The sequence below is a fragment of the Rattus norvegicus genome, chromosome 5 (genome assembly GCF_036323735.1).
Source record: "Rattus norvegicus strain BN/NHsdMcwi chromosome 5, GRCr8, whole genome shotgun sequence".
In the NCBI taxonomy this organism is placed as follows: domain Eukaryota; kingdom Metazoa; phylum Chordata; class Mammalia; order Rodentia; family Muridae; genus Rattus; species Rattus norvegicus.
Genome location: NC_086023.1, coordinates 90,916,005 through 90,928,324, shown reverse-complemented (window position 1 = coordinate 90,928,324; position 12,320 = coordinate 90,916,005). Strand labels below are relative to the sequence as shown.

At 39.8% G+C, this 12,320-nt stretch overlaps 1 protein-coding gene across 14 annotated transcripts in view; it reads left to right on the top strand.

Moving 5' to 3' along the window:
- Tle1 (TLE family member 1, transcriptional corepressor) overlaps nucleotides 1-12,320 on the top strand; it is an 83,937-nt gene that overhangs the window by 53,794 nt on the left and 17,823 nt on the right. For 7 of the 14 annotated variants that reach the window (XM_039110257.2, XM_006238284.5, XM_006238283.5 and 4 more), the window contains 7 exons: nucleotides 3,477-3,587; nucleotides 6,793-6,846; nucleotides 7,352-7,504; nucleotides 8,835-8,979; nucleotides 9,605-9,706; nucleotides 10,000-10,196; nucleotides 11,579-11,655. In XM_039110257.2, coding sequence (XP_038966185.1) covers nucleotides 3,477-3,587; nucleotides 6,793-6,846; nucleotides 7,352-7,504; nucleotides 8,835-8,979; nucleotides 9,605-9,706; nucleotides 10,000-10,196; nucleotides 11,579-11,655 — 839 coding nt within the window. The remainder of the gene's footprint in view (nucleotides 1-3,476; nucleotides 3,588-6,792; nucleotides 6,847-7,351; nucleotides 7,505-8,834; nucleotides 8,980-9,604; nucleotides 9,707-9,999; nucleotides 10,197-11,578; nucleotides 11,656-12,320) is intronic. The other 7 variants (XM_017593478.3, XM_006238288.5, XM_017593476.3 and 4 more) reach the window with 2 other exon arrangements.

Below are 12,320 nucleotides of genomic sequence, written 5' to 3'. Positions count from 1 at the left end.
CTGTGCCCGAGTTTATGAGAACAGTATGAGTGCAGGTGCCCAAGGAGGCCCAGGGTGTTGGATTCCATGGAACAAAAATTACAGGAAGTTGTGAACCAACTGATTGTGGGTACTGAGAACTGAACCCAGGTCCTTTGCAAGAACAGTCAATGCTTTTAACCAGTGATCATTTTTTTCTTCCCCCCCTCACACTCCCTTTTTTAAGAGACAGGTAATATTATATTTCCAAATAAATCTGCTTACTTTGAAATAGACTATTTGGTTTTCCAAGTATCTTTACACTTGGTGTGGAAAGTCTGTAAACCTGATAGATCAAGAAGTTGTGTGTCTGGTGGTAAGGAAGGGTTATCAGACAGTATGTATCAGGCATCAGTATGTCACAATAGAATGTGTAGCACTAGTCATAAGAGCCATTGTTGGTTTTATTTGCATAATATATATGGATACAAATATTTTTTGAAACCAAGTTTAGAATTTAATTTCTTGGAAGAGAAAGCACTTGTGTATTCTACCACTGAAAGTGGTAGAATGGTTGTAATCTTAGGCTAGTCATATCTATTCTCTGGACATTATTTGGTATTCCAGGTAATATGCAAAATGAAAAGGAATGTCTTTTAAAGCTTGCCTTTACCTCTGCCCATACAGAGGCTTTTGTGCTTGATACATTATTGTTCTTTCCCCATATGTGGTGCTATATGTTCAACTGAAAGCCTTTTACATGCTAGGCAAGTGTTTGGCCAGCTTAACTGCAAGCCATTTTAGGAACTTAAGCCATCTCAATTTCATTGTTTTGCAATCTTCTTTTAAATGCTTTTTAGATAACGTAGACTTGTAGATAGCCTGTGACATAGTCATCAATTTTGAAGGAACAAAGGGCCATTCAGTCAATATTTTAGTTTTATCTTTTAGTTCTTAATACATGTATCTATCAGTGACTCATAATGACAATAAAGATAACTGTCCTATTCTTCATCCATAGGAGCAAGTAGCAGGTACAACTAGAACGGTATTTTTACTATCATAAGAAATTCAGCAGTACCTAGAAATTACTTCATGTTTCAGGAGAACAAAGGATAAACATCAAATATATACATATCTTGGGCAGTTGGAAGTCAGGAACACTGCTATTGTTTTCTGAGTAGTGTAGTAGCCTAGAGCATTACACTCAGAAAAACAGGTCATTGAGGCACTGTGTCTTTCTTGGAGGGTAGACTTAAAGGTTAGTAGACATCTGGCAGTGGCGTGAGGCAAGTTCCCTGGCTCTATCTGATGTTCTGTGCCTCCCTGGTCTACCTTTGCTGCTTTTTTGAATTAAATTGATAGCATCAAAAGCATTTAGAGATGCTTTGTTTTATAACTGTAGTTGAATGGGCTAATCTGTTAACCAGGAATGTTAATTACTAGCCCAGACCAAATTTAGGGGAGTTTGCAGAGGTTTTCAAAATCTTCAGGTTGTAGGCCTCACTCATATAAGCTGCTGAAATGGAAATTACAGTAGTAAGTTCCGAACTTTACAGAAGCAGAGGGCTCAAAACATGGTAACCTTACAGACCTGCCATGGAAATGTATGTTACTGTCCCAGCAGAAACTGGTGTTCTTGTAGAAGTGTGGAATGCTTTTGGGTTTGGACTGAGTATTGTGGACTATCACTGCTGATTTTGCTAGAGACTTTAAAGTTGCTCCAGACCTAGACTCTTTTATTTATTTATTAAATTTATTTTCAACTTATTCACTTTACATTCTGCTCACTGCCCCCTCCCACCATAACCCCGTCCCACAATCCCATTTTCCCCTTCTCCTGTGAGAGGGTGGGACTCCCTGGGAGTCCCTGACCCTGGCACTTCAAGTCTCTGAGAAGCTAGGCACTTACTCTCCCATTAAGGCACTGGTGCAGACACGGCCCCACTCATGATTCATTTGTTCTGTTCAGAGTCTGGATATAACCTCAGGGCTAGAATGTCCTCAATATACTAGTAACTGCTGTGCGTGGGGTTTATTAATTCTCATCCTTGGCCAGCCATGGGCCCTGGTTGGAGTCTGAGGGTTTTAAGGAGGTAATCTTAAATAATTATTTCATAAATCTAGTCAGCTCACCTTTCAGCTCCAGGCACTGTGGGCCTTTGAACTGAATTTGTGGGTCATTCTACCTTTTACCTAATCCTCCTGACCATTTGTTTTGTTTGAACAATCATGAATAAAAAAAAGCTCAGCTTTGGATCGACTCTAAAGTGGGACAAGAGGTTTCAAAGTGCCTTCTAGTCCCCAGGTTTTATTGTTTTTGTTTTTGGGGGTATTTTTTGTTGTTGTCGTTGTTCCTGTGTGTGATGGAATTGTCAAAGTCGGGTACAGGGCTTATCCTGGTAAGCTTGGAGAGCCAACCACCTGGCCAATTGTGTGTGACTGGTAAGGAATGGAAATCCACAGCCTTAAAAAATGTTACATAAAACATTTATTCCTGGTACATACTATGTATTGTGGTCCTCTTTGGGCCAGGAAAGGTGGCATAATTGCTGACTCTCTGTCCCTACCCCATCCTTAGTTCTCAAGCATCTTGGCAGAAATTGGGGTTATCTGGGCTTGTGAAAGGCAGTTTTTGCACAGCTCTTTCAGTATTGTTCAATGCAGTAACACATCACTGAGCAAATTGGCCCCTTGCATATGCTAATCCAGCTCTTACAAGAGCTCTTTGCAACAAGTTCTGCTTTAGCCTGAGGGGAGATGGGAATTGAAAGGATGGGCACGTCATGTCATGTGACCCCAAAATATCTAAAATGCCTGTTTTCTTTGGGTCAACTGTTCATACTCAGCATGTGCTGAAGAAAGTGTCCTGTATGGTTTGTGGCAAAGCTTAGTCCAAGTTCTTGCTTTTGTGTAAGAGCTGCTTTTGCTGTTGAAGGTTCACAAGTAGTTAAGATTTCTTCTTTGTATATTAAATTTCAGTGGTATTGACCAACAATGCCAAATAATTTTCAACAATTAATTAAAAGAATTTAAAAATCCTTTATTTTTATGGGAAATATGATTGGGCATTTAGGAACTACTATTACCCCTACGTGCATCTTAGGTACCTTTTAAAAGAGGCACATAGTGACTTCCTGTCATAATATGCCTAATAAAGTGATATCAGGAATTATTCAAAGACTTCATATTTCTCCCCAAAAGTTGCAGTGAAAATGAGTAAAAACACATCTGTATACAATCAGCAAGTGCCTATTTTTCCAACACTAAACAGAAGCACAATTTGAGTAAATAGGGCCTCAAGGATCTACCAGGGTTTAAACCGTTAGATAGGTATAAAGTCAGGTTTCTCTTGAAGCTCTGTCTAAATGTTTGCCACAGGGTCTTAAGACTTGTGACTTAATAGAGATGCAAGATTGTTGGAGTGTCCAGTCTCTAAAACAGTTTTTCCAGGTTGGGTTTCTTTGCATAAAAGAGGCCTAGGAAGAAAGCTTTATTAGTACTTTTTTGTCTTGCAGAGTAATTCCCTCTTGGTCCCAGACAGCCTAAGAGGCACAGATAAACGCAGAAATGGTCCAGAGTTTTCCAGTGACATCAAAAAACGGAAGGTGGATGATAAGGATAACTATGTAAGTGAATAAAGGACTTCACATAATGATAATTAACTTGCTGCTTTCCCTGTGAGCAAGTATACAGGTGTAATGCTAGAATGAAATAATTCTCTTATCTCTTCATACTGTAAAGCAGGTAAGTTCCTACACTGGAAGATGTTATTTCTCATCAGGGCTATATATTATATTCCACTTCATTTGGGCTTAGATCTTTCTAATTTAGTTATTCACAAAGGGAACCGGAGAGTAGTGTCAGGTTAGTTGAGCACCAGTACCTGGAGGCTGAAGCAGGAGGGTTACAATGACAAGGCCAAATTGGGCTATCTAGAGAGAACTTGTCATAAAATCAAAATTTGGAGAGATAGCTCTGTGGTAGAGTACTTTTAACACATGCCAGGCCTTAGATCTGATCAGCAGCATGGTAAAAACACATAGACACTACAAAACAAACAAACAAAAAACAAACAAAAGTATAACATCAGACTGACTTGAGCCACTTGCCTGTTGGCCTTGAAGGAAGGATCTACTTTGAAGCTGTGGGGAAATTTAGACACAGGCTTCTGTTTCTTGCTGGCTTGCCTAAGCCTTCAGCTAATAATAACAGTTTGTTTGCCAGGAATAGTGCCAGGAACCCTGTGCTCTGACACAGATCATTTCATTTAGTTCTTACTAAAACTTGCCAACTTGGGTATCATCTTCATTTCATAGCTAATGAAACTTGCCAGGAGCTTGTGTTTCAGCAGAGGTCATGGGTTAGTAGCTCTCTGGAAGCACCTTCTTCCAAAGCCATGCTGTATTGCAGTCCTGAATCTATTTTTAGAATTGGCATTTCCCTAGAGGTCCTAGATCACTTCACAGTTTATATCATGATTTAATAAACATCTCAAAAACCAAGGTCATTGGCTCTCTCCAGTTTAACCCAAGCCGTTTAAATATCCTTCTACTACTTTCTGTTGCTTAGAGCTGCATGAGTTTGCTTTCATTTAGAACATTCAGTATCAGCAATCAAGAAGGTCTATGATGTTCAGAAGGTGGACCATTTGCTGATACCTGGTTCTGTATTATCAGTTTCTCCACAAGGCTTACATATTTAATTCAGCAATGAGGGACCAAGAATCAGTATCTTGACCTGATGTTTTTCTGGTACTAATGTCTTGTCTCCTTACAAAAATGAGATTATATTGGAACATGTGGGAGGCAAAACCTAACACCAGAACTCTTTGACAGAACCTTACTGTATTGTGCTGGTTTATATTTGCAGAAGGGCCCAATACAAAGCTGCATTTCAATTGTAGAAAATAAGAATAATTCACGTCAGAATGCCATGGGAGGGGTTATAGGGTATGGGAAATGAGGATCTAGAAAACACAAAATTCTTAAGACAGAATGAAGATACTTTTCTACAGCAGAGTAAGATGAATTTTGTTTACAAAGCCTGTTGCATGTTTATGAAGAAGTATAAGACAGGAGTTTTAGGTCCCAAACAGAAATGATAAAAAGATAAGAATATTATTTTTTCTACTTGGGTCATTATAATACTATATATGTATTTCTCATATTTATTTTTCATTGAAAGGAAAGGTTTTTTCTAAATTAAAAAGGAGTGCAATGGTAATAAGTTCTTTGCTATAGTTAATCCATTTCACCTTCTGTACTATGAGCATTTTAATAGATCTTTTCCTATAGAGAAGCCTTTTAAGTTTATGGTTGTTCACCATTTCTACTCTTGACAGCTGAGAACATTTGTGCTTTTCTTTGACACTAGAAGCAGATAGGTTTTCTTTATCACTTTTTTTCAATGAAAGTATTTCAGTAAATTTTTAATTTGGATGCTTTTAACTGGAGCATTGGCTGTCAGTTTATGCTGCTGGTAACTTCCATATCACTTTTGTATGGCCTAGCAGTGCTGCTTGTACCGAAAAACCTAAGACTACCCCAGTGACATACTTTGTCCAGTAAAGCCAAACACAGCCACTGGCTAGGGGCCAAGTATTCAGGCATCTGAGCTTATGGAGGGCACTTATTTTACACCACACTAAGAAAATGGAATTTTTCAAACTTTGACATAGGAATGAACTCATCTTTAACTCACAGCTTTTCTAAATGCAATGTAACCCTGGAATTTCCTGTGATTAGCCAACTTTAGAGTTCAGTGAGAAGACAGTGAAGAACCCTATACTAGATGGCAGTGCCCTTCAGCTACCTCTGTCTGCTTTTTATCTTTTTTTACTTCCATATATATGGTGCCTGAATGTACATGTGGATATATGAAGTTGACATTGTGTCTTTTATAGCACTCCAATTTTTTGTTTTATAGAGTCAAAAGTCTTGCCAATTTCCTAGAGTCCATCTACCTAGAATGTCCAGGGATCCCCTATCTCTGTCTCCTGAGTACTAGAGTTACAGGTACCCTCTGAGCCTATATGACATCCGTTAATTCTGGGGATCTGAACTCCAGTCCTTATATACAGCAAATACGTTAGCCATTGAATTAAATCTCTTTAGCCACCTGATCCCCCCTTTTTTGAGACAGGAAATCTTATATAGTAGTTAGGCAGGCTTCAACTCATTTTGTAACCAAGTATGACATGGACTTGAACTTTCCTGACTTGAGTACTGGTGTGCAGCATTTCATCTGATATTGTACAGTTCTGGGCTTCAAATCCAGGGCTTTGTCCATAGTAGGTGCTCTGAATTGAGCTGTATCACCAGCTGCTGCAGTTTATTCTTTACATGTGATAGATTTTGTTTTTTTTTTGTTGTTGTTGTTATAATTAGTGACCTCATAGAAAGGTGGCATAAGTACATTTATTTCTATAGTTATGAATTGACTGTGAGCCCCATACTGACTAGCTGCATATCTTTAAGTATAAAAGCAATGGTATGTTGTTCTTTACTTTGAAATGAAGTGCTCTGAATTCTAATATGAAGGTATACAAATTCAGATTCTAAGAAATTTACTCTCATTACAGACATCAAGCCCTTTGAACATATGTTTTATGAGCAAATTGAGACTGGGCAGCTGGCTTGTACTACAGCAGCATTTAGGTGGAGCTCAGTGTACCCTAGGTTATAGGGCAGTGGGGGAAAGGTAATGGTAAATGCCTATAGACTGGAGCCTGCAAGTTTGTTTAGCTTGTCTGCTTCCAAGAATTATTGAAAAAAACTGAACAGTTCAAAACTTATTCTTAGTTTTTACTAAACAAAATTAATTTTTTTCTAGGACAGTGATGGGGACAAGAGTGACGACAACTTAGTTGTGGATGTGTCTAATGAGGTAACTTTTTCATCAAGGATTTTCTTGAATAGTGTTGAGAAAAGTCCAGTTGTAAGTGAGTGGATTTGAGTTACAATATCTGTGTCTTGGACCTTCATGTATCAAGAATTTAATGGATGTTTATACAGAGTAGTCATAACCTAATTGAAACTGTAATTTCCCTTTTAAAACACTTGGGAATGTAGCTCAGTTCAGGAGTGTTTGTCTATCATTGGCACCAACTGTGTTTGATTCCCCAACCCACCAGAAAGAAAAATCTGTTTCCTAAGTCATTTTTAATTTCTATGTTGGATTTCTGGCTAGAGGATGCACCTGGGTATTGGGAGAGAAATGATTGTTTTCCTTATGATATGGTTCTGGGCATTTTATAAATACCATTTTCCTCATTTAGGGAGCATTATACTTCTCGAATCTAAAAGATTTTCAATATTGCCCTTTAGTTGAGAGTATAAAAGAGTATGTTCATTCTGAGCTAAAACATGTCAACTTGTTATTGTGTGTTGAGGACCCTTCTTCTCCACATGCAAGCCCCACACACTCACCCCGGGAAAACGGAATTGACAAAAACCGTCTGTTGAAGAAAGATGCTTCAGGTAGCCCGGCATCCACAGCCTCCTCTGGAAGTTCCTCATCCCTGAAATCCAAAGAAGTGAACCTGGTAGGTAGGAGCTGCTCTTTTCTCTGGGTGACACTGCCATTTTCTTTGTGGGACATGGGATCCTGAAGTGTGTGAACTAGGGATTTTGCTGCTTAAAGTGTGAACTAGGGATTTTGTGTGCAACTTTTGAAACACTTGCTGTCCTATTCACTATTTATCATTACCTCCTTTATCTCTCAGACCATGATTAGAATGACCGTGTAAGTTTCTGTTCATCAGTTTTTCCTTAGATATGGTCATGACTCAGCTCTGCGAAACTTAGCAGATATTGCTAAGCTACTGTTTATGGGGTAAACTGAGCCATTGTGCATATCATATCCGAAATGGCATATGCACAGGAGGTTTGAGATCGTTGGTGGATGCATCATAACCCATTCATGTAGTCCTTTAGCCATTGAACAAATCTTGTATTTCTGAGGATGGCACTGCTTGCCTGTAGTGGCTATATTTGGGAGGATCTGGCAAGAAGGAAGCTCTTGAACTAGAAGTCAAGTCTGTCTTACATTGTGAGACGACCTCAAAGCTGATGTTTGCGTTGGTGGCCTCAAGGTTATTGCTTTATGCAAGTAGAGTAAAGCCAAGCCTGAGTAACTTGTTGAGAATAATATCAAATCCTAAGCCAGAGCTTGGAGAATTTGGCTCACTCTCTTTTCTACACCCTGCTCCTTCTTGAACAGTGTTCTAGGGACACAGGAGTTGGAAGATAAAAGAAGATACCTTTTTTATTGTATTACTGTCTCAAGTTATAAAGGTTGCTGGCAGGTGATAAGTTTCCTGTTTGCACTGGTGAGTCTTCTTTAGCTAGGTAGCCATAGAGATGTCTTTTGGGGCCTGTGTATAAGCAGTGTGGGACAAGTACTTCTGGAACTTTATCTCTGAAATGCTGGTTTGCTTCTAAAATAATTGGTAGTTCCACTGTCTGTCACTGTCAGTCTGAATCCCCAAAAGGTGAGGCTGGGGAAAGGGTTCCACTTTATAGATTTGGAGGCCAGGTACATCCTTTGAAGTGGCTTGGAAAGAATCTCTGTGTGGTCATCTTTCTGACAGGGTAAAGACCCTAAGTTCACAAGCTTCATGGAAAATTTTTTTTTAAATAAAATTTGTGGAGGATCATGCTCTGTGTGTCTCCGGCTCGAGTTTTAATCTGGCAGGAAGAGGAAAGGTCAACATTTCTCACTCACAAGTTAATGCTGTCGACATTGTGTGGATTTATGAAAATTGGCTAGGGAGTAACTAGAAGGTGCCCAGTGCACCAGCTGCTGTTGTGATAAATTGTGTAATATGGCTTGGATTAAAAATAATACTCATTTAATTTGTTTAATGATACCAGCATGAAAAAGCCAACACGCCTGTTCTGAAATCCAGCACACCAACGCCTCGGAGTGACATGCCAACCCCGGGCACCAGCGCTACTCCAGGCCTCCGTCCAGGTCTCGGCAAGCCTCCAGCCATGGAGCCCCTTGTCAACCAAGCAGGTCAGCACCCCTTCTCCTACTGTGCTTTGTTTCTTCTATCCCAGCTTGATGTGTTGTCTGCTAATCTCCTGACAGTTTGCCCCTGAATGTGAACCACTTAGAGCTGTTCTCCTGTTTGAAAAGGCATGGTAACAAGCACATTTGTCCTGGATTCCAGCAGCTGCACCAGTTAGTCTCTAACTATTTACATTCAGCTTCTCTTTTATTTCAAAGTAGTTCAAATCCTAGTGATTACAATAAAGTTTCTGATAGTTATTTCAACATAATCTTACAAATTGTCGTTCTACATCTGGCTGATGTTGCTAATATTAAGTAAGCCCTTTGTCAACCAACCAACCAACCAACCAACCAACTAACCAAAGTGGCTGATTTTATAGCCAAAGTATATATTTTGCCACCTGTAGTTGGCTGGGCTGTTTTGTTTTATTTTGTTTTGTTTTTTTGCTACATCTTCAGGAATCAGGAAGTTGGGAGGGTTTTGCTGATACTCTAGCTCATGAGGTCAGTCATAACTTTGAAATTGATCTTCCTCACTGGACAAGCTAAAATGCAGCAGCTTGAGTCCAGGGAAGTTAGGCACCAGAATGTTCTTCCTAAAGCCCTGCTCTGGTTTGCGTAAATCCAGGATTTGGTTTTCATTTGGAATTGGTACCAGGGAGTGGAAAGTTCGGACTCAAGGAGAAATCTTGGATTTTATCCAGAAAATCTTCTTTTGAGATTAAGTCAGGTAAACACTCAGAATCTGTGCCTTGGCTTGCCCTTTGTGAATTGGGTGCAAAGATGTCGATTAATCCTCCTGGCTTCCTGGTGTGGCTGCTTTGCCAATGAGGAAATATGAGGGTTGTGCTTTCTGTCCTTGAGGAGAATTCAGCTGTGGGAAGGAATGGATCTTGTGTCTAGATTGGGGATCATGATTGCTGTCCCCTGAAATCCTGCCCATTATTATAACTAATGACTAGAATCATTGGTCAGGTTCGGCATGATAGTCAGTTTCATCATACATGCCATGTTTCCTTGCAGCAGCTGGCCTGAGGACGCCCCTGGCAGTGCCTGGCCCATACCCTGCCCCCTTTGGCATGGTGCCCCATGCAGGCATGAACGGAGAGCTGACCAGCCCTGGCGCTGCCTATGCAGGTCTACACAGCATGTCTCCACAGATGAGCGCTGCAGCTGCTGCAGCTGCTGCTGCTGTGGTGGCCTATGGGCGCTCCCCAATGGTAGGTCAGGTGCTTGGGTGTGCTCCAGTGAGTAGGCAACCCAAAGGGTACAGGGCCCAAGGTGTTTAGTGATCAGGCAACAAGCTTCTGGGTACACGAACTGGGATGAAAGGCATAGAATTGTATCCTGGGTGATTGGGTCTAAGATATATATGCCCTCACTGCCTTAAATGGGATATACCCAACAACATGCTTGAAAACAAACACCAAAGGTGATTCTCACTGTTCAAGCCACATATTTACCTTCTGGTCAGCCTTGGCCAGTATACTGGTTATTAAGCTAGGGCAAATGTCTTTTGTTTCAGCATGTCTGTGGATAAAAACGGCAGTGTTTAGAGTTTCCTTGGATGGATGGTTCCAGGGTAGATACAGCTTTCTCTCACCAAAAGTAAATTTTTTTTAAATCTGAAAATATTGAAGTGATTATTGTCATGTATTTTTGAGCTGTTTTCCTTTTTCTACATCTTTAAAAGAACATTTGAGAAGCCATAATCTTTTGTTTTCTATACCTATATGTTCTTTAAAGTGAACACACTGGCTTATGTAAAAGAAGAGATTTTTGTCTGAGTTGGACATATTTTAAAACCATTGGGCCAGTCTCTCCATGTTGCCCTATGTTTTGTCACTCAAATGACCTAGGGTTTTTTGTTTTTGTTTTTGTTTTTTTTACCTAAAAGATACAGAACTGCTTTTGAATGATAAAATTACACAAGGAAAAGGAGTAAAATACAACTCACAGCAAATCTTTCCTGTAAGCCATTTGAAATATATCATGTACAGTTTTGTTTTCTTTACCTCCTTGAGTGGATTGCCTCTTATAATCTAGTGTGAAAGTGCTTAATTGTTTTTATGGTGCACAAACAGGGGTAGCATAGAGTCTGTAAATACTGACTTTGATGAGTAGTGTCCAACAGTTTTGGTTACCATGGGGGATGGGGTGGGGTCAGTGCTCTTATCATTTTAGGATAATAGCCTGTTACACTGTAGCATTCCAAAATGTTCTAAGGGTTCCCAAGGATGAAAAGAATGAAATAGCCAATGGTATTAGTGCTAGATAGACTGTTTCCTATCCTCCCTGTATTTGCTTAGAAAGACAGGACCACCGATGTATATGGAAAATGTTTATCCTGGAAAGCTGGTACCTGGATTGTACAAATTGATCATACCTCATCTCCACATCACAAAACAGAAGTGTGTTTTATGGTGTTTTAGATGTGGTTGAGTTACTACATTGTATGTTTTCTTTGGAAAAATACCAGCCCTTGTTACTGTGCCCACTTAACATTGCTTAGGGGATATGTGGATTTCTTATATGAACTAAATGTCCACAGAGTGTCCACCTGGCATAAACTGAGTCTGCCACGCTTTTCTTTTATTATCAGGTTGGTTTTGATCCTCCTCCTCACATGAGAGTACCTTCTATCCCTCCCAACCTGGCAGGAATACCTGGCGGGAAACCGTAAGTACCTTTGTTCCTTAGTTTGGGGATCTGTTTCAGAAGTGGTAGGGTCAGTAGTGTGGAATCCCAAGGGCAGATAGGTTGGTATGTTTCCAAGGAGCCTTCTGAGGAGTGCTAACACTTTTCTATAAATAGGTAACTTGTAGGTATCATTCTTCTATCTTCTCCATGCGTGTAAGCTCCTAGCTCATGCATTTAGTTATTTTTGAAGAGAAACTATAGAAGATGAGGACAGGTAGGAGGAAAGAGCTGGAGAAGCTCTTTTGCAGGAAGCTGTTGTCTTGATGTTTGGTTGGAAGACAGCTGCCACATTTTTGCTCATGCTGTACACAGGTAAATTGTCAGGAACTCTTCAAACCATGGAGGCTTAAACTGCTATCTCTTTACCCAGAATAGTACAATCATCTCCTTGTTTTTTCTAGAAATACGTTATTTGGTTGGTTGGTCTTGTGAGACACCCATGTCCCAGTTTTGCTGGGTACTTTGCTTTTTCAGTTTCCTTATGAGCGAACAAGAGACTTAAGTTAAAGGATACAAAAACATTCAGAGTGTAGAAACACTGCATTGCTTTATTCTAACTCACAAAAGTAACAAATTAAATAAAAATCACTTCCTTTTAGTGTAAGTTATTAGAAACATTATTTCAAAGAATTGCTGATTTTCTC